We start from the raw sequence: 27,359 nt of genomic DNA, 5'->3' as shown, positions 1-27,359 counted from the left end.
GTGTCCCAGCCAGCCACAGGAGTTTCTCCTTATGACCTGATGGCTGGTTTCCATGGCAGCTTGTGACTGTTGCTCTAGCAGCACCCCAGCTGCACAAACTAGGTTCTGCCCTGCTGTTTTACTGCCTAGCAGCTACCTTTGCAACAAGCATCTTAAGCAGAGTTCTCCTGACCAGGCTGCAGGGGCACCCCCTTACTTTAATGAGCAGCTCCCTGCCTAGGCAGCAGTGTTTCTCTGTTGCCTTTCTTGTTTCTGGCCTGTATTCTGCTGCCTGGGCTCTATCAGCTGCAGCTTTTCTCCTTAAAGTAACAGGAGCCCCAGACTCTGTTACACCAATTTAACCATACTTTGCTTCAACTTCAAACTATCGGTCCGCATCCTACTCTCTGCAGCAAGAAAATAAAATTTGTTTTCCCTCCTCTTTATGGCAACACTTCAGATATTTGAATACTGACTGCCATGTCTTCTTGTATCTTAAGTGCCTTTTCTTCAAGCTGATCATACTTGTTTCCTTCAACCTCCTCATTTGATTTGTTTTCCAAACCTGTGATCTTTTGTGTTGCCTGCCTCTGGACCTGTCTAATTTCTCCATGTCCTTTTCAAAATTTGGAGCCCATAACTGCAAACAAAACCCCCATCCTACATGAGGCTGTATTCTTTGTAAGGGAAAAAAACTATTTCAAAACTGTCTCCTGGCAATAAATGTATTAAAATATTGAGATACATATATAGAACTGGATTTTAGGATTGGCTAGCATAATAAATATTTGTATTCTGAGCAGTTAGAGTCCCATAAGATACAAGTTTGCTTTTGTTTCTGGTAACACATTTATCACTGTAAACAAAGATTTTTCACAGAAAAAATATCTTATGTACTAGATAGTGAAATTTAATGGTTTCTGAATTGTTGAAAGAACACATATAATAAACACATATACCTGCTGATGAAACAGGTCTGGCATCTAAATGACAGGGATCTGTATGACATCTAAATGTTTATTGCACTGTTTGACATACAGTAAAATGCATGTCTGAAGCTATGCCAGATACAGGTTTTGCAGAACTGATTGCATTTACTTTGCAATTACTGATTGCAATTACTTTGTATTTTAACTGATTTTTAAACAGAGGCACAATGTTAGTATGGTTTCATATGTTTTATCTGTTGGTTTTCAACCACTGGCATTAAGGCCTCTAAATGAAAATGTTTCTCAGTCAAAATGTGTAATATTACTAGAGAAAAACAATTTTATTGTTATACATCTGTAGGTATCCAATCTACATTTTAAAGGATGCCAAAGTACTTCACCTACTTTAGTAGACATGAGAACTAAAAACACAGCTTCTTTCATTAAGCATTACAATGTAGCAATCATTGGAAACACAGCATTTAGGAAAATAGGTTAATACATCAACAATTTCTATATGGATAGGTCATTACCCAAACTTAATCTCTCTGACCTTAGATCACCCAGATCTAGTTTATTCTCATCTTTGGGTTGAAAAAACTGGCTTGCTTCTGCAGTATATGTATGTCAACCTTGCCAGCCTGTCACTGTTTGCTGATGTTCATTGAGGATACATGCATCATATTCATAAAAAAGATACGGGATGGCTTGGCTAAGGATGATCCAGCCTCGCGGGGAGGGGAGGGGGTTGAATTAGCATTTCTCAACCCATGGGTCATGACCCAAAAGTGGGTCACAAGAATATTTCAAAGGGTTGTGAGCAAGTGCCAGAAAAAAGTATGAGAGCACGGGTTTCCCCTTGCAGGTTGGCAGTATTCCAGCCTGCAAGGGCCTGTTTGGGGCATGGCCAGCAGCACCCAGGCAGGGTCCTGGGAGCAGGGGTTGGAGGGCCCAGACCAGCAGCCAGAGGAAGCTAAGTGTATCAGGAGTTGGGGTTGGAGGGCTAGGGCTTGGGGACTGCTGGGGGAGGTTGGGGGCAGGTAGCTGCCAGCATTGAGGGAAGGTGGCTGGGCGCTGAGGCTCTAGCAGGGCAAGGACAGCAGAGGAGAAAGCTCCTGCTGCTTCATCAGGGGAAGGGGTAGAGCAGACCTACATGGCCAGGCTGGTGACACCAAGGCTGGTGTCTGTGGGCGGGACAGCTGGAAGACACTGCTGGAGTGGCAGGAGGGGCCATGACCAGGCTGCCTGGCACAGCACATGAACCCTAGCCCAGGGCAGGTGTGCCAGAGACCTCTGCTCCTCCTCCCTCCATCCTCACTCCACTGCCCCTGACATGAGCTGGAGCCACTGTAGTCATGGCACTCAGGCCTGAGCAGGATGAGGGAAGGTGGGGGCCCCCTTCATTAGGGCTTGGTGCAGGGGGAGGGGGCTGAGGCTTGGGAGTGAGGGTCAGCATGGCCCAGGGGGGATAGGGGGCTATGGGTCAGGCGGCAGGACCAGGGGTGCATGGGTCAAGACAAGCCATTGATCTTGGCAAATGGGTTCCAGTACAAAAAAGGTTGAGAACCACTGAACTAGGTGACCTCTGGAGGTTCTTCTAGCTCTACTTCTCTATGATTCTATGATTATCTAAAATAGCAGACTCTTGTAATGCCTACTTTTTTGAAATACCACCTGCTCAAAAGTGTATTCCAGTGAAAAGTTGATAATCTTTTTTAATGACGTGAAGCTTTTCTCTAGCCTAGAGGGTTATAAGGAAGGATCCTGGTTTTCTCTGTTTAAAAATTGCAAGTTCTCTGACAAAAATGCACAGTCACAAATTCTTTTATTAGAAAACCCCCAAATCTGCATTTTTCCATGATTTAAATTGAAATGCCACACAATGTTTTATTGATATATTTACAATTTTGAAGCAGTTTGGAAGCCTAACAGTGCCTCGATCATTATCATAAAATAAATTCTAAATGCCTATACATTTGGGTATTTGATTTTGCGTTTTTTATCATGGAAACTCAGAGCTCCCTCATCCCCTTCAATCAGGGCACACCCCCCCCCCCCGCTTTATGGTGCTGCTGCTTTGTGGTTCTGAGCAGTCCTAATAATGTAGGTGCCTTGAAGGCCTATGCAAGGCTGCTTTGGATGCCAGTGATCCAATCCAGAGGTCTGGACTGGGTTCCCGCTTTGATCCGGCCAAAGTGGCTCCAAAGCTTTGGAGCTGCCTCGGAGATCCAGCTGTAGGGTATAATGGGAAATCAATGAAATATCTATAACTTTGTTGTTTTTGTCTGATTTGGATGAAACTTGCAGGGATGGTAGCCTCTACTGAGAACATAAAGCCTGCCAAGTTTCAAGACGATCAGTGGAGTGGTTTCAGGGGGAACCACACCACAAATTCTTGAAAGCAAAACTCATGCCACGTGTATGTGTTACACCACAGGGGGGTGAAAACTGCAGGAGTGATAGCCCCTGAGGCCATGAAGACTGTCAGTTTTCAAGAAGATAGGTACAGGGGTGCGGGGGGAACTGCACCTCAAGCTGCTGACAGGCAAAACTCGTAACATGGGTGCTCGTGCAACTGCCTGTTTCTGTCTTGGGGCAGTTGATTGTCTGTATTATCTCCTCTCCTTAGTCTGAAGTTGTGTAGGCGTTAGTTATGTGTTAACAAGTTAAGTAGCAAGGATTAACACCTACAAAACCACAGACTAAAGGAGAGGAAATAATACAGACAATCAACTGCCCCAAGACGGAGACAGTCAGTTGCACAAGCACCCATGTCACAAGCTTTGCCTGTCAGCAGCTAGAGGTGCAGGGCCCCATGGGTCCATCACATTCCCATGGGTGGGTGTGCCCAGGCCACCATGGGCCCATCACGCTCCCATGAATGAGGGGCCCCGGAACCCGCCCTGCACCTATCTCCTTGACAGCTGGCAGGCTTCACGGCTGCAGCAGGGGCTAGCAGGCCTGCAGCTTTCACCCTGCTGTGCTTTAACACACACAGTGTCACCCATGTCATGAGTTCTGCTTGCCTGCAGCTTGAGGCGCAGTTCCCCCCAAACCCCTGTGCCTATCTCCTTGAAACTTGGCAGGCTTCATGGCCTCACTAGAGGCTACCATCCCTGCAAGTTTCATCCAAATCGGACAAAAAAACAACAAACTTATGGATATTTCATTGATTCCCCATTATACCCTATGGCCGGATCTCTGAGGTGGCTCCGAAGCTTTCCAAAGCGGTTTGGAAACTCCTAACAAAAGTCTAACAAAGCCAACACTTCGATCCGGACATGCTGCTTCGGATGTGACAGCGTCTAAAGCTTCTTCAGATCTGAAGCACGGTCTGAAGCCTCGCATAGCTGTAGTGCCTTGCCCATGCCACTGTCCCTCACTCCTGACCCACAGCCCCCCAGCCCTGCTGGTGCCACTCATTCCCCAACTACAGCCCCCTGGCCTTGCTAGTGTCCCACATTCCCCACCCCCTCAGCCCTGCTGGAGGCAGCCCCCAGCTGTCAATGCTATGGGGCCAGGGACCTGAGTCTGCAGCTCCCTGTCCTCCACAGAAGTACCTGATCCCTGGCTGTTGCCCATGAGATGCAGGAGCTGCTGCAGTGGAGCAGAGCATGGAGCCCAACTCCTGCTTCTCCATGGTTGGCATGGCCAGAGCAGAACCCATCACGGGGTGTGGACATGGGCTGCCCACTGCAGGCGTGGGCTTCCCGCCCTCCTGCCTTCCCCCAGGGCATCCGTGGCTCAGCAGGTGGGACCCAGCACAGGGGGGCAGAGCTGAGCAGGGAATCTTGTTGCTGCCGCTGGGAGTTCCACATTGCCATGGCAAGATGTCCCCTGCACAGCTGGCAGCAGTGAAGGGCACAACTCTGCGCCCCCTCCCCCACTGAAGACAGGTGGCAGGAGGCATTTCATCATGGCCACGTGAACTCCCAGCAGTGGCACTAAGCTTCCCCACCCTGCTGTGCCCTGCCATACTGGGTCCCGGCCACTGGGCCTCGAAGGCTGCAGCAGAGGGCAGCACGGTGGGCAGCCCAAGCCTGCAGCAGGCAGCCTGCACCTACTCCCACCCCATGCAGAGATCTGGGGGGCATATGTTCCCCATACCTTCTCTGGGAGTGCACTCAGCAGTGGGGAGCCATCCTCACCCCTGTTGCCCCCTAGGTGAGCTGCCCCTGGCTCCATCCCACTTCTGCCAGCCCCAGGATCCAAGCTCCATGCACTACCTGAGCTGGGCAGCAGTCCTAGCCCTACCCAACTCCCTCCCTCCTTTACTATGGAGGCCTCAATCCGTTCGCCCCCAGTCCCAGCAGACTGTGGGAGCTGCTCTCCAGGCTGCCTGGCAGCCATGTGCATATACATGTACAAGGCACCCCCTACCTGACCACCCTCTTCCTGCTCCCCCTAGGCCCTTGCAGCCTGGAACTTTTCCTACTGTTTCCCACATTTTTCTCCTTTAAAAGAGAAAATCCAGGTTTTTCTCCTTTAAAAGGAGAAAAATCTGGGTTTTACCATGTTTTTCCATGGTGAACAGAAAACCCAGATCCCCCGTTATATGCTATCCAGCCTTAAATCTATCATGGGTCAAATATTTCCTGTCTTGGGCCTCAAAATCCTGATATAACAGAGAAAAAAGACCAAACATTTTTTGTTGATTCATTTTAATGTTTTTCTGAGCTGCTTAAAATATTAGAAATAACTCCAAAAATAGATCACTGGCCAGAACCCATGAGGTGGGTGGTCAGAGATGCATGGTAAATCGCCAGGTCATGTGACTGGATTTGTTTTCTGGCTCACATCTTAACTGTATTATAGGGATATTGCCAGCAGGCATACAAGGAACAAATACACATGTAAAATTTACAGGGCATCTATACACTTCCTCCAGGGCAGGAGAGGTGGTGCTTTTATTAGACCAGCTGAGAGCCACTCTAATTAAAGCACCTACAGTGTCACATGTATTCAGTGTCCCATGCTTCAAAATGGTGGTAGGGATGCTTTAACTAAAGCTTATTGGATGAGCTTTGGTTAAAGTGCCCCCATAACCATTTTGAAATGCAGGGACACTGAATACATGTGATACAGAGGCTCCTGGAGTACACTGACACATAACCTATACACATGAATTCCATCATGTGTATAGGCACCCAAAAAGTCCATCTCTGCAACATCTAGCAGCTGGAGTTATAGTTACGGAAGTGATATTTTAACTCTATACATTCATATAGACTATTTATTTCTTTTCCTTTTTTCTACAACTTGTAGTAATATTAAGCCTTGCAAGAATTAAGAGGAGGTTTTTTTTGTTTGTTTGCTTTTTCTTTATTTTTTGGGGGAAGTGGTAGAGGGATGGGGAAATGGCACTTAAGTAATTTAAATTTTGGCTACTTTTCATTTCTCAGTGATAATTAATGGGAAGTACTGCTGCCCAAAGATCTACTTCAACCACCGGTGCTTCTCAGGGCCTTACCTCAACAAAGGGAGAATTGCAGAGCTTCCCCAGTCTGTAGGACCTGGAAACTGTGTTCTTGTTCTTAAAGAGGTGAGGTGGTTCTGAGGGTGGAGCTGTGTGTGCAGTAGTGTACGTTAAACTCCTGAGTATCTTTCTAGTTAGAGATGAGTAATAGACTGTTAAATAATAGGAAATGAGTGGTAATGAGCTACGAGTTCAGTTTCTTTTTTAAAATGAAGTATGAGGCATTGAGTAGTTTATGAGTGGTTTGAGTCATGACAATATGCTTCTAATCTTCCAGTGATCTGATTATCTCATTACTACTGCATTTTTTAGTTTTATATAGAGTAAACTAAAATTTGCCACTTATGAAAACAGCCAATTGTGGCTGGTATACTTTGGCCTTCACTGAAACCCCATAATATGAAATTAGTTCTTAATATTTTAATAGTTCATTTTTAAACCAAGAAAAGTAGCCCAGAAAGTTTCCTTCTACAATCTTATGCGTTTATGGCCAAACTGATGAAATATAATTTCTCTTCCATGACAATTGGCAAAAAATGCCAATTAATTGGGTAAATATTATAATAATATTTAAGGAGCTTTTTGAATTTTTTGCAAATACCAGTCAGCCTAATTTAGGGAAAATTGAACAAACTGACTATGTTCTGACTAAAAGTAAACCTGGTGTCTTATAGCAAATGATCTGTTTCCCAGAAAATATTTTATATCAAATCACATAAAAATGAAACATTTTCATATGACATGAGCTGTTTTGCTGAACCTTCTAAAGACCAGAATTCTGATGTACAATGTATCATCTAAAATGAAATTATGAATATTTTCATGGCAAATACCCCTTCTTCTCCTGCTTTCATCAGAACTCTCTAAAGAACAGTGTGTGGATTAAGTGTACTATTAGTGTAAATTAAGCAAAGGTTATGAGCAGCTGTTACATTTTTCTTGGGACCAGTTGTGCCTGTCTTTGTCTCAGAACAGAAAAGTTGCAGGATTTGCATTACAAACATTGCCCTTCTAATAAGAGTTCTATAAGCAGCTGAATGTAGTGCTGCTTTTCTGCTGTTTATCCAATGATGCAAACCCAGGAGATCCATTCAGACACACTTTGCAATAAACTGTTAGCTGGTCTTGTCCCACAGACCTTGAAGTCTGTCTTGGAACAAAAGTAGTAGACATCTGACTGATCACAGTTTACCCCAGGAGAAAATAGATGCTCTCAGGACAAATGCAATGTTTGCTCGTAATCCTCTGCTTTTTTCCATTAAATACAAGAAAGGAGACAAAGGCTGTCTGAAAAGACCTTCTAGCAAACAAGTCAGAAACCAAGACTCTTGGGGCAACCACTTATAATGTTTGTTGAAAAGGTTTTAGTTGAAACATGTATAACAGTCACATAGGAAAAACTTATGAGCATTTTTCTGTCTATTGGTGGCAGATCAACAGGCCTTTATTATGCCTTAACAATGGCTGAAGCAGTATGATAAGTACCAACCAAGCTGCACTTCTACAGAAACATACATCTTTATTAAGGCTGTGCGAAATTTCGCCAGCTGTTTCAATTCAACACTATTTCGACTCATTTCGAGCTTGAAGCAGCGAAATCAAATTGACATGAAGGGGTTCGAAACAGCCTTGAAACAAAACAAGGCTAGTTGAAACTTTCAAAAGTTTCAAACGTTTTGAGTTTTGAAGCAGCCAGGTGCTGGGAGACAGGGGAGAACCAGGGTTGCGATTCCAGTGGCTCTGCAGCCCCATGTGGCTCAGCTGAGAGCACAGCCCTGGCTCTCCCTGCTTCCCACTGCCAGGCTGCGGGAAGCCAATCACAGTGCGGGGGAAGGGGCTGCGATTGGGCTGGAAAAGGGAACTAAGCCTGATCGATCAGTTCCACTCCCGCAGCCCGGTCTAGCTCAGTTCTCTTTCCCAGCTCCCTGGTCCCAGGTGGCAGAACCCGGCTTCCCTCCCTCATCTGGCAGGCAGATCAGTGACCCACAGCCCTGGGAGGACTAGCACAGCCCCCGTGGCCCTCCCGAGGTTGCGGGCCCCCATCTGCCTGCTGGATAAGAGTGGCTGTTTCAAGCTTCCTCATTATAATGAATGGGTGAAAAGTCAAAACAGCATCACTGTTTCAACAAACCAAAATGGAACAGCCATTTCTAATCAAAATGAAATTTGAAACGAAGCACTCTTCCACTGAAACCTCGAAACTGAATTCGAAATGGAACAGTGTCGTTTTGTACAGCCCTAATCCTTATATAGATGACCACTGCTTTGCATGCCTAACTTATTTATGCTTTTGATAGAATAATATATATCTATATATGTGTGTGTGTGAATATATACTTTTTTTTTTACTCTGGTTAATGAAAGATTAGGCCATTGTTTAAATATTGTTGGTTTATTTTTATAATTGCATAAATTATGAATATCAATAAATTTACATGGTAGATAATCAGATTGTGCACTTTATGTGAAATTGTTTATAGTCAGCTTTTGGGAGTTGTTCAGTATATTGCCCAGTTACCAGGTAGCATTATTGGGGTAGCAGAAAAGTTACTTGACATGGTCTGAAGCATATGACATCAGCAACTGTTTCATACAGCGTTACAGTTAGGATGGTCGTGCTACATTTTCACTGTTCCTAGTTAGCCCACATGTAACTATTAGAATGCAACAGTACTTTTGAAATATTCCCTTTTAGAAATGGCTCCAAATGTGCATGTGTACATGCCCTTTGAGGAAACCTCAGATTGTAGAAGGTGCCTCTGTTGTATTACTGGCCCCAAGAGACATTCACTTTAAAGATGTGATGGCATCTAACCCTCAATCCAAACAATCATGCCACACATGTATGGCAGGGTGTGCGATTTTGAGATCGAGGATGACACCTTACTTTTGGTGCAGGGGGCCCAGATCAAGAGCCCAGCAAGATGAAGCAAATCAGCTGACTGTCAGTCAGGACCAGGAACCAGAATGGTCCCTGGCCCCAGCTGCCAGTCAGCTCAGCACACTGGGAGCATAGCACCAAACTGCTGCAATCTGATGCTAGGCTGTCTGTGCACTGGGAGTTGTATAAGCCCTATGTGCAGCCCAGCCAAGTAGGACACAGGCGTTGATAGCTCCTTTTCCTCCCCCCTTCCCCCTCCCCAGTGAGGAACCCAATATCAGGCTGTGGCAGCCCAGTGCGAGGTTCCCCATGTGCAGAGTGCTGGATGAGACCTGTGTGCTGCTCACCTGGGCAACACATGGGGCTTGATAGCACCCTGCAACTGGGTAGCCTAGCATCAGGCAGTGGCAGCCTGGTATCACTCAAATCCTGTATGCTACACAGCATAGGGAAAGCCCAGCACAGACTATGGTCCAATGCAGTGATCCCTGTGTGCTGTCCAGCTAGGTGCTGCATGGAGTTTATACAGGTCTCAGTGCATGAAGGTCCTGGCATTGAACTGCAGCAGCCCAGTGCTGGGCTTCCTGTACACTGATACCTCTTTAAAATGAGGCTACATGTTCAATTTAAGGTGTGACACATAAGCCACAAAGTTGTTATTCATTTTATGTGGATTAACTTTGTGGCTCATTTACTGCATTGTCGCGCCTTAAATTAACTTGCATGTATGGCTAAGTTATTATTTAGAGGCCGATTTAACATGTTAATCACATACTAAAGATAATGTATGTCAGGGGCCATTCTCTTGTTAATTTTTTGATTGGACGGTCACTATGTTATTTCTATAATAAAAAGCCCAGTGTTTCAGAAGAGGTTGGGCATGGATTTTGAAGCAGTCCAGAATCCAGATTAAACTGCTCACATTTATCAAGGTTATGGACACAGGCAGTCATGGAGTACATGAGGCAGCCCTTTGAGTGTCACTCAGTCTCTAGAGGGAAAGCTCAAAGATGCGTTACATATTCCAGCAGTAAAATGTTGCTGGCATTAGCAACATTAGTTGTATGAACTTTGCAGTATCTACTCTGCAATTAAATTATGTGGTATGAGGGAAGACTACTGAAGCTGCAAGAAAAGCTGAGATCTGCTAGAATCAGTAACCTCTCAGTAGTTAGTTCTTAAGGCTTGGCATGACTCCATTTTCTGTCTGTACTTGATATGTTTTTCTTCATGTTAGCAGTTATAATGTTTCTATAATCCCATTGTGACTGAATATATGCTGAACATTTGATGTAGATGAATAGAAGTAATCTACTATTTTAACCTAGCATTTTAATACAGAGTTGCTGTACTTATAACCTAATTGTTCTTTTTCACCCTTCTTCATTCATTTCCATTTGCAGGTTCTCACTTTATTGATCAATGCAGCCTACAAACCCAGCCGTGTCCTTCGAGAGCTCCAGCTGGATGAAGAAGCTGCATGGCTTGGGCATGGAGAGACTCTGAAGGCAAAGTAAATTCTGTACCCTATATCTAATTAATTTACTCCCAGTAGTAATCTCTTTTTTACAAACTACTTTTTTTCAAATTTTGCTTAAGAACTTACCTTTCAGAACTTTATGCAGTTTAAGTCCATAAGGATGTTGCAAAATGTAATCCCCAAATTAATGTAATTTTTTTCTGGAGCATCCAGCAGAGTGCTTCTGACTCTCTCATGTGTCAGGTGGGCTCTGATGCTGCTTTGTTTTAAATGGATTAATACTGCAGTAATTAGTGCAATATGGCAGATGCATCTGTTAGACCAGTAGAGAAAAGGTAAAAGCTTTGTAATAGGACTGAAGATAGTATCAGCATTTTAACTGTTAACAGACCTGTCAGAGAAGGTTCTCAGACTGTCATCACCTTCCAATTTCTGTACATGAAAACAGTTCCTCATTTAAATATTATCTATTGAGCTTTAGTAAGGCTCGAACAGGGACTGGGTTAGGATTCTGTTTGACTTGTTAGCCCCTTGAAGTGTTGCTCAGCATTTTGATGAGTTTTGTTAATCTGCAATATAGATATTGCTGAGAGAGAACCGGGATGAAGGAACACTATTATCATGTTAGTAAAAAAGAATGGTATTTTTGAGTCAGGTGGTTAACTGCCTTGTGGGGCAGTGTGAAGGTTCTGTAATTAGGCACTGTGCTTGGACCCAAGAGGTCAGCTCTCCTATAAAACTAACAATCCGACTTCGAGCTGTAATTGCATCAGTTCTCCATCCATAACATGGCCATACTTTTCTGCATTGCAGGATTCCTATATACTTGGATATAGTTATAAAAAGTCCCTGGAATAATTTATGTAAATATACTCAGAGAAAGGAAATAATTTAGAGTAGTGTGTTATAATTTTTACACACAGTCATCCATCACAGCAGGGATGGCTGTGCAGACTATTGAGAAAATCACTACCCTTTCCAGCAATTGTTTCACACGATAGGGGCAGTAACCTAACTGCAAGATTGTTGTTCTTAGGGATCCTTAGTAAATACTGGTATAGACAGGGATCTCGGAGTTGTAGTTGACTCCAAAATGAACAAGTCACCAGTGTGAGGTTAAGTAAAGCTAACTACATCCTTTCTAGGGTGGCATTGGTCAGGCCGCAGCTGGAGTACTGTGTCCAGTTTTGGGCACCGCACTTCAGGAGGGTGTGGATGGTCTAGAGAGGGTTCAGAGGAGGACCACTCATCTGGTTAAAGGCCTACATAAAAAACCCTGTGTGGACCGATTGGGAGACCTGAACCTCTTCAGCGTCTGCAACAGGAGGCTGAGAGGTGATCTAGTGGCCGCCTACAAACTCATCGGGGGTGGGGGGTCAGCAAGAAATAGGGGAAAAGATGTTTACCAGGGCGCCCATTGGGGTAACTAGAAATAATGGCCACAAACTGAAAGAGCAAATTCAGACTGGACATGATGAAAAAATTCTTTACAGTGAGGGTTGCCAAAATATGGAATACACTTCCAAAGGAGATTGGACAGACACCTGGCTGGGGTCATCTCACCCCAGCACTCTTTCCTGCCTGGGGAAGGGGGTGGGACTTGATGATCTAATAGCCCTTTGCATCCCTTCCAACCCTAACATCTATGAAACTATTACATTGTGAAGGGCAGCCCTTTACCAATCAGTGGCAAGGGGCAGGACTGCACAAAAGGCAGTCCTCTTGGCCAGTCCACAGCAAGAGGTGGGTCTCTCAGCCAATTGAAGGGGAGGGGGAGGGCTTGCCATGAAAAAGGCACTGTAAGCAGCCCACAAATTTTCCATCATTTTGGCATGATTTAAGTAGATCCCTAATTACATTTATAATAGCAGATTACAGTAATGTTTGGCACTGCGACCCAAATGTCTCTTCTGTCTTGGCTTGATAATGTTTATTATGTGGACATCTGTCATGTTTTGTTACTAATGAGAGGATTTTGATTCAAATGACTGCCAATTCCTAGTCTTTCACCAACACTAAATTCTCTATATTTATCCTGAAAAAGAATATAATGTTTGATGTTAAATAATTTTCAATCTTGCACCTTTATTGCAGTAGTAGAGCCATATGGTTTATGATCATATATTCCCTATGGCAGATACAAAGGGAAGAGTTACCGTGCCATTGTGGAGGTTGTGAGAACAGCAGATCGGGTGGCAGATTTCTGTAGGAAAACTTGCATCAAACTGGAGTGCTGTCCAAACCTCTTCGGCCCCCAGATGGTGCTAGATAAGTGTTCAGAGAACTGCTCAGTCCTGACAAAGACTAAATACAGTGAGTTAAAACACCAGTTTTCTTTTTAACCATAGTAAGGACTCTGATTTAGATGGTGCTTTTGATCAAAACTGATCGTGAAGATAAATTACAATGATTTATTGCTTCACTTCTGAGTGATGCAAGCTATGAAGGTACTTACATAATCAGTTTTTTACCCAAAAATATGGTTATTTCATAGTGAATAATAGTACTACATAAAGATATGATATTTATTATTTGCATGTTATGTCTAAGGTTTTATTTTTCTCCTGCCAGTAATCTCTGGGATATAACAGACTCCAGAATATTTTTAAGTGTTTCACTCTTTATTATTCCTGAGCAGAGAGAGAGTTAGCTGCAGGGTAGAGTGGCATCTTACAGACTAACTAAATTATTCTACTAGAGAACAACTGTCTCGCTTTGGAGAGAGGGGTGGGGGAAAGGGGCATTATCTAATGTGGTCATCTGGACAAAGTGAGAACCAATCATATATAATCTCCAGATATCTGTATAGGCCAACAGTCTGCAAAATACCGCACCACCACAAGCTGCACCACCCAAATCTGCCATTCTATAACCTATGGCATTTTTGTGCAAAAACTGGCCCTTTTTCAGAGGTGGAGGAATTTAAACCCCCTTTGAGCGAATAAAACTTTATTCATAAACTCTCACCTGGTACATTTTATTGAAGGAAAGAATATAGACTCATTTATGTTGAAATTTTGCAGATTTGAGTTTGAGTTTTCTATTGAAAATCTTCTCATGTTGATTGTCTCTTCATGGGGGCTGACAAATAACTAGTGATGATAAAGTTGCATTATATAACACATTAAGCAAATGCTCTTTTCTTTTGCCATTCCAGCACACTATTATGGGAAGAGGAGAAACAAAAGGATTGGCAGACCACCAGGTGTTCACAGTAACCCGGAAGCAGACATGAAGAAACCAAATAAGAGGAGGAAGAGACGAAAACACTTTGTTCATAAGAAAAAACGTTCTTCCACCTCAGTGGATAACAGTCCAGCTGGATCTCCCCAGGCAAGCAGCCATAGTAAACTTATTACTGTTAGAGGTGAACTGTTGCATATCAGTTGCATATTGGATTGGCATCAATAAAAGGAAAATTAACATTATTGGCTATCAGCTTTTATCTATCGATGTAGCCAAATAATGTTCACTGACAAATGTGCCTTCTGGCCGGGACCCCAAGACACTGCATTTATATGCATAACTGCATACATGCAGCTGGGCAGCTTGGAGAGCAGCATGCTGCAGGTAAGTCTGTGGAGGGGAAGTGGCATGGGGGAGGGAAAGGGCATGGGGGATGGGGCAAAATAGAGGCCCCCCATGGTAAGGGAGGGAGTGGGGCAGGTTCTGGGACTGGGGGTGCTGCCCAGCCCAGGCAGTGAATGAGACCCAGGGCCAGGAGCACCTCATCCAGAGGCCACTGGGTGGGGTGGGGTAGGGTAGGGTGGGGTAGGGACGGAAGGCAGCTCCCCGCCTCTGAACACCCCCTCCAGGGGAGACATGGAGGGGCATGTGCCCCTCCAGATGTGTGTGTGAGGCAGATGCAGGCTGCTCACTGTGGGCTTGGGGCTCTCTGCCATGCTGCCTTTGCCCCAGATATCCCACGTTGGCCATGTGCCTTCTGCCTGCCTGGCAGCAGTGGGGGTGGTGAGTTATGCCTCCCACTGCCAGGCGGGCAGGGGGTGCACAGCTCATGCAGGGTCCCCATTGCACAGGCAGCAAGGCAGAGAGCCCCAAGCCCACAGCAGGCAGCCCGCATCCACCTTCGCCCTGCTCAGCTCAACTCCAGTTAAAAACATCCCCACACTTTAAAATGGTGGTAGTGGAACTTAAACTAAAGCTCATTCAACAAACTGTAGTTCAAGTGCCCCCACCACCATTTTTAAGTGCTAGGACACTGATCCCCTGAATGAGCTGCCCATAGTTTTGTCCTGCTCCTTGCCCTGGCCCGTATTCCCATTCACTGCCCTGGTTGAGTAGCACCACCAGCCCCAGCCCCTGCCCCACTCCCTCTCTCACTGTGGGAGCCTTGATCTGCCTCCCCCCATACACCTTTTCTCCTCCATGTCCCTTCCCCTCCACACACTTACCTGCAAGGAGCTGCTCCCCATGATGCCTGGCTGCGTTTTTGTAAAATCAGTTATTAGATAAGTATTGGCCAATATTGTATCGGCCAAGAAAATCATTGTTGGTGCACTTCTAATTACTGTGCATGTTCTTAAATCAGTTTTGAAATACAACTGCATAGCAGGTTACCAGCTCTTTTAAACTTGTGTGGCTGGACAGTTATTTTTAGGAGATAAGAATCCATTGTAGTATGTTGGTGCTAGGTTTCCCACTTCAACTTTCATCTGTCTTTTCTTCCCTTTCAGGGCAGTGCAGGAGAGGAAGATGATGACCAGGATGAGGTAGATGAAGAATCCTTGAGTGAGGATAGCACCTCTGAGCAGCAAGATGAACTGCTTGAAGACTCGGAAGTGTTTGAGAAAAAATCTATGTCATCCTCTCCCACTCAGAGTGAACTGTCCCATTCTCTGGCTCAAGATCAAGACAAACAGAAAAGGAGGCTCCAAACCTTTTCCTTCTCTGATGATGAAAATAAACCCCCTTCACCAAACGTATGTCCTAAAAGTAAAAAATTCCTTACCCCTTCTTAGGGCTTTGTTCTTGTCAGCTGCAGGAAGGGGGCAATGTTACTAATTCAGATCTTTCTTCAAGCTGGCAGTTTGCCTTGAATTTTGCCTCTTGTCCTTATTAAAACTTACCTTTCAATTTCCAGTTTATAGCAGGAGCACATCTGCAGTGGTCCCGGTGCTACATGGAAAAGTTGACATTCTGTGTATTATACAGAAAAGAGAGAGAATGCCAGCTCTAGTGGGGGTTAAATAGCAGACATAACAAACATACTAGAGCACTGGTGCTCAACCTTTTTCCCCACAGCAGGCAGGATGGGCAGTGCCAGATCCAACCACGGGCCAGATAGTGTTTCCAGTCCAGTGCCTGGAGCCAGTACAGTAAGCATCATCCAACCATGCAAGAGGGCGGGAGAGAACCACCTGACCTGAGCCCAGCCATGCAGGGGGGAAAGGAGGCTTAACCCAGCCCTGGGAGGAAGGAGGAGGGATGTGACCTGGCTGGGTGGGGGTGAACGGGGCATAGCTTAGCCCCATGGGGGTAGGGGCATGGCTCAGCCCCAACCCAGCCCTGTGTTGGTTGGGGAAAGGGATGTGACATGGCCCCAACCCAGCCCCACTGGAGGGAAAATGGGATGTAGCTTGGGAAAAGGGGACCTGGCTTAGCCTTGTGGAGCAGGGGAAAAGGGATGCGGTTCAGCTCCATCGGGGAAAGGGGGCATGGCCTGCCCCAACCCAGGCCCGTTGAGTAAAAGGGGGCATGGCCTAGCCTCATGGGGGGAGGGATTATCGCCCAGCCCTGAAGAAAAAGAGGGTGCAGCCTGGCTCTGACCAAGTGTGCAGGGCTTGAGGTCTGGGAATTTTGTGGGAAGAGAATGGCCACCACACCCCCACCACTAAATTTCCCAACCTGTGGGGAGTCTTGCGAGCCAGATCTGATAGCTCTGCAGGCTGCATTTGGCTTGTGGGTTGGAGGTTGAGCATCCCTGTAACAGAGGATTGCCATCTCCAGAAATTGCTACGAAAATGACCACAAACTTTGGGAGTATTTTTAAAATAAAACCCACTACTCTGATGTGACAAGGAGCCACTTTACAACTGCACAAATGCAACACACTAGATCACTTAAAATGCAGTCTGCACTGAATCTTCTATATAAATTAAAACGTCTGTTTTTGAAGTAAATGCATTTAATTATAATTGTGTTAATCTGAATCTTTTGTTGTACCAGCACCCACTTAAAACATGGGGAAAAGGAAAAATTCTTCATATTGCCTAAAACAGGGGTTTTCAGCCTTTTTTGGTTGGTGTACCCCAGCGTCTGGTCGATGAGTGGGGGGTAGGGGAGGACAGTTTGGCACTACATACCCCCTGGGCCTTCCCAAGTACCCCCAGGGGTACACATACCCCTGGTTGACAACCCCTGGCCTAAAACATTGTCAGGGTTTCACTCCCATCTCCAACATATACTGAAAAGCAAGGTATACTTGAACTCAGATTCATACCAAACCTTAATAGTGATCTCATCATTTCATGTATAAATGCAATTATACATCAAATCTGACTGTCAGGTAGTCTATTAATTTGGAAAATGTTATGGCCATCTTAGCTTTTTGTGAAATATTGATAGGTAGGAAGACTTCTGCATCTGAATGGAAAAAATGTAATTACTTGGCCACAAAAAATGTTCAAGCTGTAATATTTTGGGAATCAAAGAGCAGAGCTAGCCAATAAAGCCCTTACCCATGAGAAGCCTGTGGGCCAGATGGCCCATCCCCTGCCTGTTGGCAAGGAATATGGCCTGCCAGCTCATTTGAGTTTGACACCCTGATTTAGGCCACATTGACTGTGGAATTCAGAGTTATCATAGGAATATTATTTATTATTTCTTGCTACATTGTTTATTTTTATTATTTGTGAACTAGGCATTTTTGATGTAACAATTTTTTTAATTCTTTGGTGTTCGGGGGGTGTTGTATTAGGAAATAAAGATTGAAGTTGCAGAAAAGCTGCAGCTGGACAGTAATCCTCTGGAATGGAGTGTGGCTGATGTCGTGCGATTCCTCAAATCTACAGATTGTGCCCCATTGGCCAGAATTTTCCTGGATCAGGTATAGTACATATTTTGAAAGATTTAACTTGTTGCTTGATTCTCAACAACTGTTGATTAACTGGACACATTACATCAGATTTAATTATTAATACTCCAGTGTTTGGCTGGTTTTTAGCCAAACTATGGTGTTTCCTGTTTCTTCAATTTATTGTGGAACCTGACTGATGGAATGGGAGGAGGTAATTCAGCAAGGATATTTATGGCTTCTTGAGCAAGTACTGTGACTGAATCCCAGCTCCACTGCCCTGAGGTCACCGGCCTTGCCCTGCATATGACCTACCTTTTTAAAGCTTGGTACAAAGGCTGCTGCCATTATCTTCTGGACTTCAACCCCAGAAACTCCACTTCCTAAGTACAAGATGCTCAAACACCTGGTCAACCACCACACGAACAAATGACCTGCACTAAAAAATGTCTGCATCTGTGAAACACTCAACAAATTGTAGGCAAGTGAAGGCATGGACCTTCTCTCTGGAATGAGGAGAACATCCAGCAGTCCTTCAGGGGTGAGTCATTGGGCCCAGGCTATGTATGAATGGATCACAACAGAAGTGGCAGCTCATAAGCATAACCAATACACCCCAAGGCAAAGGTTTTGAAGACACAATATAAGAAAGCGTGTGATTCTACCATGTTTCAGGTCCTTGTCAGATGACATACATATACAATAAGGAACTGTTGTGCATGCTAGCTAGTAATGACTCCATTGAGCCCTGCTTCATTATCAACTCTGTTGACCTACAGCCATGTAATGACAGTGATGATATGGACCTAGAGGACCAAAGCAGGAGATATACCTGCTGTCATCCTCTCAGTGCACAGAGACCAACTGCTTGAAGGGAATGCCTGCATGGCCAGACACTGAACCCACTGGTGAGTAGTAGTAACACTCCAGCAGCATCACTAAGACCCATCCTCCATCTCAAAAATGCTACAGGCACCCTGCTTCATGATTTGTGCAAGGTCTGAGGGAGTGGAAGAACAAAATGTCCACTGGTATTTGGCATCCAACTATTTTGTGTGGGGGGTGTTGTTAGGGATCATTAGGACAGCAGAGGGTAAGCAGAACCTATTGTGATCTTATCTGGAGTCAGGGTGCCCATGGGGTGCCCATTAGGTGTGTGCAAAATGGGCCATATTAAATTCAGATTCAGCCTGAATTGGGGGGACAGTGATTCGAGTCATTGATTCAGATCACTGTCCCAATTGGATTTGGCCAAATTTGAATCTGAAGATTTGCTGCTGATTTGGATAATCAGCGATTTGGCCATAGACACAGCTTTAAATGCTTTTTCTACATATCTCGAAGTACCAGGCATAGCTCTTAAATGCTGAGATGGTGTGGCAGATGGAGAGTCCCATAGGAGTGTGGGGGCGCCCTCTGCGTGCTTGGTGGCAGACCCAGAAGTGGACCAGAAGCACTTCTGGTCACTTCTGGGTCTGCTACTGAGCACAAGGGGGAACCCCACCCCGCAACCCTTTGGCTCAGCAGTCAGCCATGGGGGGACCCCAGGTGCGCCCCGCCCCCAGACCCAGGAGGCACTAGTCGCCAATCTGGGGTGGGGGGGTGGTCCCCTGCGTGCTCCACAGTGGACCCAAAAGTGGACTGGAAGTGTTTCTGGTTCACTTCTGGGTCCGTCACTGAGCACATGTGGGGACCCTCAGCCGTGCTCCTTCGGGATGCTCCATCTGCCCAACATGGCAGCGTTCACAACCCACACTGGTACCTTGAGGTATGTAGAAAAAACATTTAAAGCTGCATCTATGTCCAAATCATCGAATCTCCCCAAATCGATTCAGAGGGTTCTGGTTTGATTCAGAGAGATTAAAGGGTCTCCTGATTCGATTTGGATTCAGAGATTCAGCTGCCAAATCAAATCAGCGATGGATGCTTCTCACAGCCCTCATGCCCATGCATGCATTGTGGGAGTGAGAAGGGGCTGTACTGTGGGGAGAACAGTAAGGAACACTCTGGAAAATTCTAGGGCTATTAGGAGCCTGTTGAAGGATTCTCAGTCAACTGGTAGGTGATTCAGTTAGTGCAGAAATGTATGCTTAAATTGTACATAGAGATATAATTACATTGCCCCCTACCTCCACCCCTACCCCCACCGCAGTCTCCCTTCCAGGTAGGGTACCAGACAGCTCAGCACTCCCTTCCCACAACTGGTAGCTGTGCTACCTGGGCCCCAACATCACCCATTGTTGATGGCTGACCCCAACAGGGTAGGAGCCAGACATACCTGGGCTCTCTGTCTGTACTACTTGTCCCATCTGTTACTCCAGTACTGGCCAACCAACTCCCAAGCATCCTTCTTGTGCATATCTTTCACCTCCTCCCTTACAGGTAATTTGCCAGCAGGACTGACCCTACACACCATTTTAAAATCCCTTCAGTCCTCTGTCTGGAGGTGCCCATGCCCTGAAAGTATGTTCAGTCTCATTTTTAATCTCTGTCTGACAGAACCATCACAAAGCCTCTCTCCCAACACACATTGCCTACAACCCCCTCTTCACGTCTTCACTGACCAAAGGAATGCTGTCAGAATTATAGAATCCCTAACCTCTCCCCATCCAGCAACCCAAGGCCCTGGAGAATCTGAAAGCATACCTGGGAAAGGAATCCAGGCCAAAAAACCAAATACCTTAGCCAAAAAATAGTTTGTACCTACTGCTGCAGGGAAGCAGAAGTCAAGCAGCCAGGCTTAAGAGAGACAAGGCATTTGTAAATATGGGTGCTCACTCAAGAGGCCATCAGTAATCCTACTCAACCTGCCCTTCCCCATGTCAGGTTTTTCTGCAATTTGACCTCTTCCATAAATTAAAACTGTAGAAATCACAAACAGCCACGCAGGAAAACTAGCATAAAATGTCCCCTTCCATCCTGGCCAATTCTACAGACAGTTGCAGGCTACTTTAAGGAAGGGAGGCAACAATGGACCTGGATGCATTACTGTTTTATAGCACACAACTGAAGCCAGTGGTATATCTAGTCAATCATTAGAATCATAGGAAAATGTAGTCCAACTTATCTAGCTCAACCCTCTGTTCAAGTGTGGATCATTCCTGCCTAAACCATTCCAAAAAATGTTTGTCTAACCTACTTTTAAACTTCCAAGCATGGAGATTTCATAGCCTCTCCAGGTACTAGAGCTCTGCTTCCCCACTCTTTCATGACCCCCCTCCCACTCTGCATGCTGGATCTAGTGCCGGAAGGGCTTACTCCAGCCAGTCTGGGAGTACATCACATGTTGTACCTGCTGTGGCCCAATTGAGACATAAGCCACATGTGGCACCCACTGTAGCTGGTCTGTGGATGCTGCATACAGTGCAGGTCCCAGACCAGCTGGAGTGATTGCTGCATGCAATGTAGTCCCAGTCTGGCCAGAGCAGGTGCTGGATCCAGCATGTGGGGGAAGAGTCCTAGACTGGCCTCAAGTGGGGCTAGCACTGGGGACTGGTTGATGTGGCTGTATCTTTAACACCAATCCTGTAGAGCAACTAAGAATATAGCCATTGTAATTTGCTGCACCCTAACAGGAGGCAAGATCAGGAAGCAATACTTCCTTGTCCATTGTTAGGACACTGTAAACTGCAGAGTGTTGCTATGTCTGTCTGCTGTTGTCTGGCACTTAAAACACAGAGGGTCACATCAGCAAAACTCAGGGTGACCTGCAAACTGAGGAAATAGGAGCATTAGAATTTAGAGACCTACCATAACCACCCATGTAATTTACATAGAAGAGTCCTGAAGCAGCCCAAGGAAGAAGCACCTTTTCCAGAAGGCCCTGCATCCTGTGGTCATCCAAAGTAGCCCATGTACTCAGGGTATCACAGATGGACAGCAGGAGCCTAGGGGTTAGTGTATGATCTTGCAATCCTACAATAAATGTGAAGAGGCCCCAGAAACTGAAAGCAAGAACTTTTTTTTTCACATCATCAAATCACACAAGCTTAACAACTCTTTGTTTGTTTGTCGTTGCAGGGTCAACATTTGCACCCACAGATGTTCCTATGGGTGTAGAAGATAGAGAGTACCCAACCCCTGTTCTGTTTTTCTGTCTACGCCCAGGCCTGTTCTCCACAGTACTCTTCACTGGCCATGGGATAGCAGCACCAATCACAAGCTCAGGCCCACCCACCCTTAGCATCAGTCAGAACTTCCCACTGAAGTGCCAACACCCCACTCAACCAGCCTTGTGATGTACCTTTTTGTTGTAGACAGCTTCTCCTGCCCTCTCACCCAAGTCTTATAGTTCCAGACCCTTCTTTTTATTCCCAAACTTTCCCTGCCATCTCAGCCATACTGAGATAAGTCCCCCTTCCCCTCTCTCTCAATCAGTCCTGCCAGAGAATCACTGTAGGACCCCAGAGCCCCTTCCACAGCATGGAAAGGAGCTTTGGGACACTGCCTTTCCCAGAGGAACAGCACCCTTGATCTTACCGGGTCTCGAGTAGTTCCCAGGGAATAGCAGCATGGAGTAGGATCGTAAGCCCCTTTGATTCCATCATTTGATGGAGAAGCATGTTGACCTGTCACTCTATCCTACTGCACCTTTTCCTCTCCACAGGAACATAATTTGCCAGCTTGGCAGGGCAGGGTACCTTTTGGACTATGTTCAGGGAGCACACCTGAACTTTCCCACCCTGTCTTCCTTTTCCCAGGTAACATACTAGTCCCCAGAAACCTCACCCCCAGTTTGAAAAGTAGTTTGTTTCAAGAGTGCAGAACACAGTGCTTCAGTGTTTAAGATGTTCAATAAACAGTTCTTTAGTTTAAAAATAAAGGAGTTGTCCTTTGAATTATCTGGGTTTTCCACAGTTTTGCCTACCTCCCACTCCTACTTCTAGCAGTGCGAAGCTTTGATCACAAAGGCCTTCCCTCATGAGAACACTGACAGTTATAATACTTATGACTCTTAGCTTCTGGGACCTTGTACTGGCTGGCAAGCCTCTGGGCCTCCACTGCCCTGGCCTCTGAGAAAGACTTATTCCTAACCTTGCAGATGTTGTGCAGCATACAGTCCAAAATAAGAATTGCTCACTGGTATCCAGGTGCACCCCCAGTACGCTCCGCCATGCCCTGAGGCACCCAAAAGCACTTTCCACATTAATCTGGCAGTTGCTCAGCAAGTAGTTGAGAAAGCTGCTTCTTTGAGAGAGGGCAGTATTTTTATAACTGCAAACGCTCAGGGAACAGCCTCTGGTGTTAGGGAGGAGCAGAGTTTCATGGGTGGAGGAAGACAGGCCAGGCCTCACCAAGGTGGGAAGGACTGAGACTACTACCACCAAGAAAAAGCAACGGGTTGTGGTGGTTGGAGCTTCCTTCTGTGGGGGATGGAGGTAGCCATCTGCTGACCTAACTTGTTGTCTCAGGAGGTCTGCTGCTTGCCCAGAGCCCAGATCCAAGATGTCATGGAGGGACTACCGAGGCTCATCCAGCCATCCATCTACTACCCCATTCTGCTTATCCATGTGGGCACAAAAGATATTGCCAGGGGAGCATATCAAAAGTGACTCCAGGGCTCTGGGTGCAAGGCTGAGTGGGTTTGGGGCTCAGGTTGTATTTTTGTCAATCTTTCCAGTCAAGAGAGAGGGCCTGGGCTGGAGCAGGAGCATCCTGCAGATCAACACGTGGCTGCGCAGGTGGTGTTGCCAGCAGGGCTTTGGCTTAGTTGACCACAGGATATTCTTCCAAGAAGAAGAATTGCTGGGAAGAGATGAGCTATACCTGACAAAGAGAGGGAAGATCATCTTCGCAGACAAGCTTTCTTCAAACAGCTGGTGGAAATTTCCCGATCACAGGCCCTGGTTCTCATGGGGGACTTCAGTCACCCTGACATCTGCTGGGAGGGCAATACAGCAGTGCATAGGCAATCCAGGAAGGTTTTGGAGAGTACTGGGGACACCTTCCTGGTGCAAGTGCTGGAGCAGCCAACTAGGGGCTGTGTTCTTCTTGACCCGCTGCTCACAAACGGGAAAGAATTGGAGAGGAATGTAGCAGTGGATGGCAACTTGGGCAGCAGTGACTATGAGTTGATAGAGTTCAGGATCCTGAGGAAAGGAAAGATGGAGAGCAGCAGAGTAAGGACACTGGACTTCAGAAAAGCAAGCTTCAAACTCACTAAAGGAACTCAGGGGCAGGGAGAGAGGAGTCCAGGAGAGCTGGCTGTACTTTAAGGAAGCCTTACTGAGAGTGCAGGAATAAGCTATGCCAATGCACAGGAAAACTAGCAGGTATGGAAGAAAACCAGCTTGGCTTAGCAAGGAACTCTTCAGTACACTAAATTACAAAAAGGCAGCTTATAAGAAGTGGAAACTTGAAGAAATAACTAGGGAAGAATATGAACATTGCTCAGGCATACAGGGACGAAGTTAGGAAGGCTAGCTGCAACTCCAATTGCACCTTAGCAAGGGATAACAAGAAGGGTTTCTACAAGTATGTTGGTAGCAAGAGGAGGATCAGGGAAAGCGTGAGTCCTCTACTGAATGTGGGAGGCAACCTTGTGACAGAGGATGCCAAAAAGGATGAAATGTTCAATGCCTTTTTTGCCTCCGTCTTCACAGGCAAGATCAGTTTCCAGACTATTACACTGGGGAGCACAGTTTGGGGAGGAGATGAGCATCCCTCAGTATTGAAAGAACAGTTTAGGGACTACTTAGAAAAAGTGGATAAGTACAAGTCCATGGGGCTAGATGGGATGTACCTGAGGGTGCTGAGGGAGTTGGCTGATATGATTGCAGAGCCAATGGCCACCATCTTTGAAAACTCATGGCGATCAGGAGAGGTCCTAGATGATTGGAAAAGGGCAAACATAGTTCCCATACTTAAGAAAGGGAAAATGGAGGGTCCAGAGAACTACAGACCAGTCAGCCTCACCTCAGTCCCTGAAAAAATCAGGGAGCAGATCCTCAAGGAATACATTTCTAAGCACTTGGAGGAGAAAAGGGACATTAGGAACAGTCGGCATGGATTTACCAAGGGCAAGTCATTCCTGACCAACCTGATTGCCTTCTGTAATGAGGTGACTGGCTCTGTGGATAATGGAAAACTGAAAGAATAAGTGGGCATCCCAAGGCCAGTCTAGACATTGGTCCTCCCAGTTGGCTAGGGTTAACCGCCCACTTGCTTCGCCTACCACACCTTTGATGTCTCATTATGTTTTTCCCAGGCAGGAGGCTGCCCATTTAATTACCCTGATGCCAGGGGCATATATACAGCTCCAAACCTTCCCTCATGCCATGTCCCATGCCTCATAGCTGGCATCCATATGTAGCATTACACCCCGGTCCCTTAGCTTGCCCACCGCCCCCCAGCCTAAGCCTACTTAGCCTCACACAGCCTATCACACCCTGGTCCCTTAGCTGGACTGTCACTCAGCCTCACCTGGCCTATCATCCCATGCCCCCACACTGGGGCTTGTCAATCCCACACATACATCCCACCCTCCTTTTGGGCTTGAGGCCTCACTGTGGACCTGGGCCTTGTCTCAGGCTCCCTTCTTCAGCCTGGATCCCACCTCAGGCCTCACTCCATGAGCCTGGGTCCTGTGCTTTATCTTTTGGGTGTGCTTCCCTAGGCTTTCCCCTGCATGGGGTCACCTGCAGGCAGTGCAGGCTGAGGTTTTCTGGCACCCCATACCCACCTTTACCTGGGGAGGCACAGGTGTGGCATTTCCTAGAAGTTACCTTGCCACAAGCAGCCCCACCATGCCATCCAGCCCCAGCACAGTGTAGTTTTAGGTCATGGCCCAGGACCAGGAACCACTACCATCCCCATAGTTCCTACCCTCTACCTCCAAGATGTTCTGTGAGCAGCAACTCCAGCTGGGCAATGTTGTCCGTCCAGCTGCTTGCAGCAACTGCTGGCTCTGTTGTTCATGGGCTGCTCTTACTTCTGACATCTGGGCTCTCTTCCCCATCAGGCAGCCTCTTTCTGGCCATTTGACTCCTGATTGGGAGTACAGTCACCTGCAGGCTGCTCTGCTGCCTACCCACATCCCTTTGAGTGATAGGGACAACCTGTGCTCTGTCACATGTACTTTGATTTTAGCAAGGCTTTTGATATGGTCTCCCACAACAGTCTCACAGGCAAGCTAAGGAAGTATGGGCTGGATGAATGGACTGTAAGGTGGATAGAAAACTGGCTGGATCATCAGGCTCAGAGAGTAGTAATCAATGGCTTGATACCTAGTTGACAGCTGGTATCAAGTGGACTGCCCTGGCAGTCAGTCCTGGGGCCAATTTTGTTCAATGTCTTCATCAACAACTTGGAAAATTGTATAGAGTGCACCCTCAACAAGTTTGCAGATTACACCAAGTTGGAGGGATTAGTAGATACACTGGAGGGTAGGGCTAGGATTCAGACTGACCTGGACAAATTGGAGAATTGGGCCAAAAGAAATCTCATGAAGTTCAACAAGGACAAGTTCAAAGTCCTGCACTTAGGACGGAACAATCCCATCCACCAGTACAGGCTGGGGGCTAACTGGTTGGGCAGCAGCTCTACAGAAAAGGACATAGGGATTACAGTGGACAATAAGCTGAATATGAGTCAGCTGTGTGCCCTAGTTGTGAAGAAGGCTAATGGCATAGTGGGTTGCATTGGTAGCTGTGTTGCCAGTAGGTCAAGGGAAGTGATTATTCCCCTCTACTCAGCACTGGTGAGGCCTCCTCTGGAGTACTGTATTCAGTTTTGGGCCCTTCACTACAAAAAGGATGCAGACAAATTGGAGAGAGTCCAGCAGAAGGCGACAAAAATGGTGAAGGGGCTGGGGGACATGACTTATGAGGAAAGACTGGAGGAACTGGGCTTATTTAGTCTAGAGAAGAGGAGACTGAGAGGAGACTTAATAGCAGCCTTCAGTGACCTGAAGGGGGGTTCAAAAGAGGAAGGAGCTAGGCAATTCTCAGATATGCCAGAGGACAGAACAAGGAGCAGTGGTCTCAAGTTGCAGCAAGGGAAGTTTAAATGAGATAACAGGAAGAATTTTCTCACTTGGAGGGTGGTAAAACACTGGAACAGGTTACCCAGAGAGGTGGTGGAAGGTCCATCCTTGCAGGGTTTCAAAAACCCAACTAAACAAAGCTTTGGCTGGGATGATGTAATTGGTGATGCGTCCAAAGAAGGACTCTCACCAAAGTCCACCTACCTGCTTTGGGCCAGATGCTTGCCTCAATTTCTCTGTCAGTCTCTAGTGGTTATTACCTTGTTTGGAAAGTTTCCTGTGTTTCTCACCTGCTTTCTCTACTAAGATAGTCTTATCACTTCAGCCAGATGGCTGAAGCCTGCCACAACATCTTGATGGAATATTCTGCATGCCCACAATCTCGCCTGCCACTACTTGTTAAGGGAGAAAAGAAATGCCTGGACATGTGGCTTTTGACATTGTTGGTCTTGATGTCTGCCTCAGTGTAGTGGGGGCTCCACCAACCCCTACACCCTCACCCGTTCCACCGGGTCTTAATTTACAGTCTGTATAGTCAGCCTCAGAGCTGTCTAGACACTTCTTATGTCTCTGGGTCTGACAAATCAATAGCCACCTT

At 46.2% G+C, this 27,359-nt stretch overlaps 1 protein-coding gene across 5 annotated transcripts in view; it reads left to right on the top strand.

The window, feature by feature from the left end:
* Positions 1–27,359, top strand: part of SFMBT1 (Scm like with four mbt domains 1) — a 204,296-nt gene that overhangs the window by 166,499 nt on the left and 10,438 nt on the right. Inside the window, exons 15-22 of one of the 5 annotated variants that reach the window (XR_016438428.1) lie at positions 6,311–6,450; positions 10,669–10,778; positions 12,883–13,058; positions 13,903–14,078; positions 15,440–15,685; positions 17,683–17,811; positions 17,929–18,319; positions 18,558–18,663. Coding sequence is in view for 4 of the 5 variants with exons in the window: in XM_090021265.1 (XP_089877391.1) it covers positions 6,311–6,450; positions 10,669–10,778; positions 12,883–13,058; positions 13,903–14,078; positions 15,440–15,685; positions 17,683–17,811; positions 17,929–18,024 (1,073 nt within the window). In the remaining variant the exon portion in view is untranslated. The other 4 variants (XM_090021266.1, XM_090021267.1, XM_090021265.1 and 1 more) reach the window with 4 other exon arrangements.

Source organism: Crocodylus siamensis, chromosome 11 (genome assembly GCF_052110815.1).
Source record: "Crocodylus siamensis isolate JL-2025a chromosome 11, ASM5211081v1, whole genome shotgun sequence".
In the NCBI taxonomy this organism is placed as follows: Eukaryota; Metazoa; Chordata; order Crocodylia; family Crocodylidae; genus Crocodylus; species Crocodylus siamensis.
This window is presented reverse-complemented; position numbering and strand designations above follow the sequence as displayed.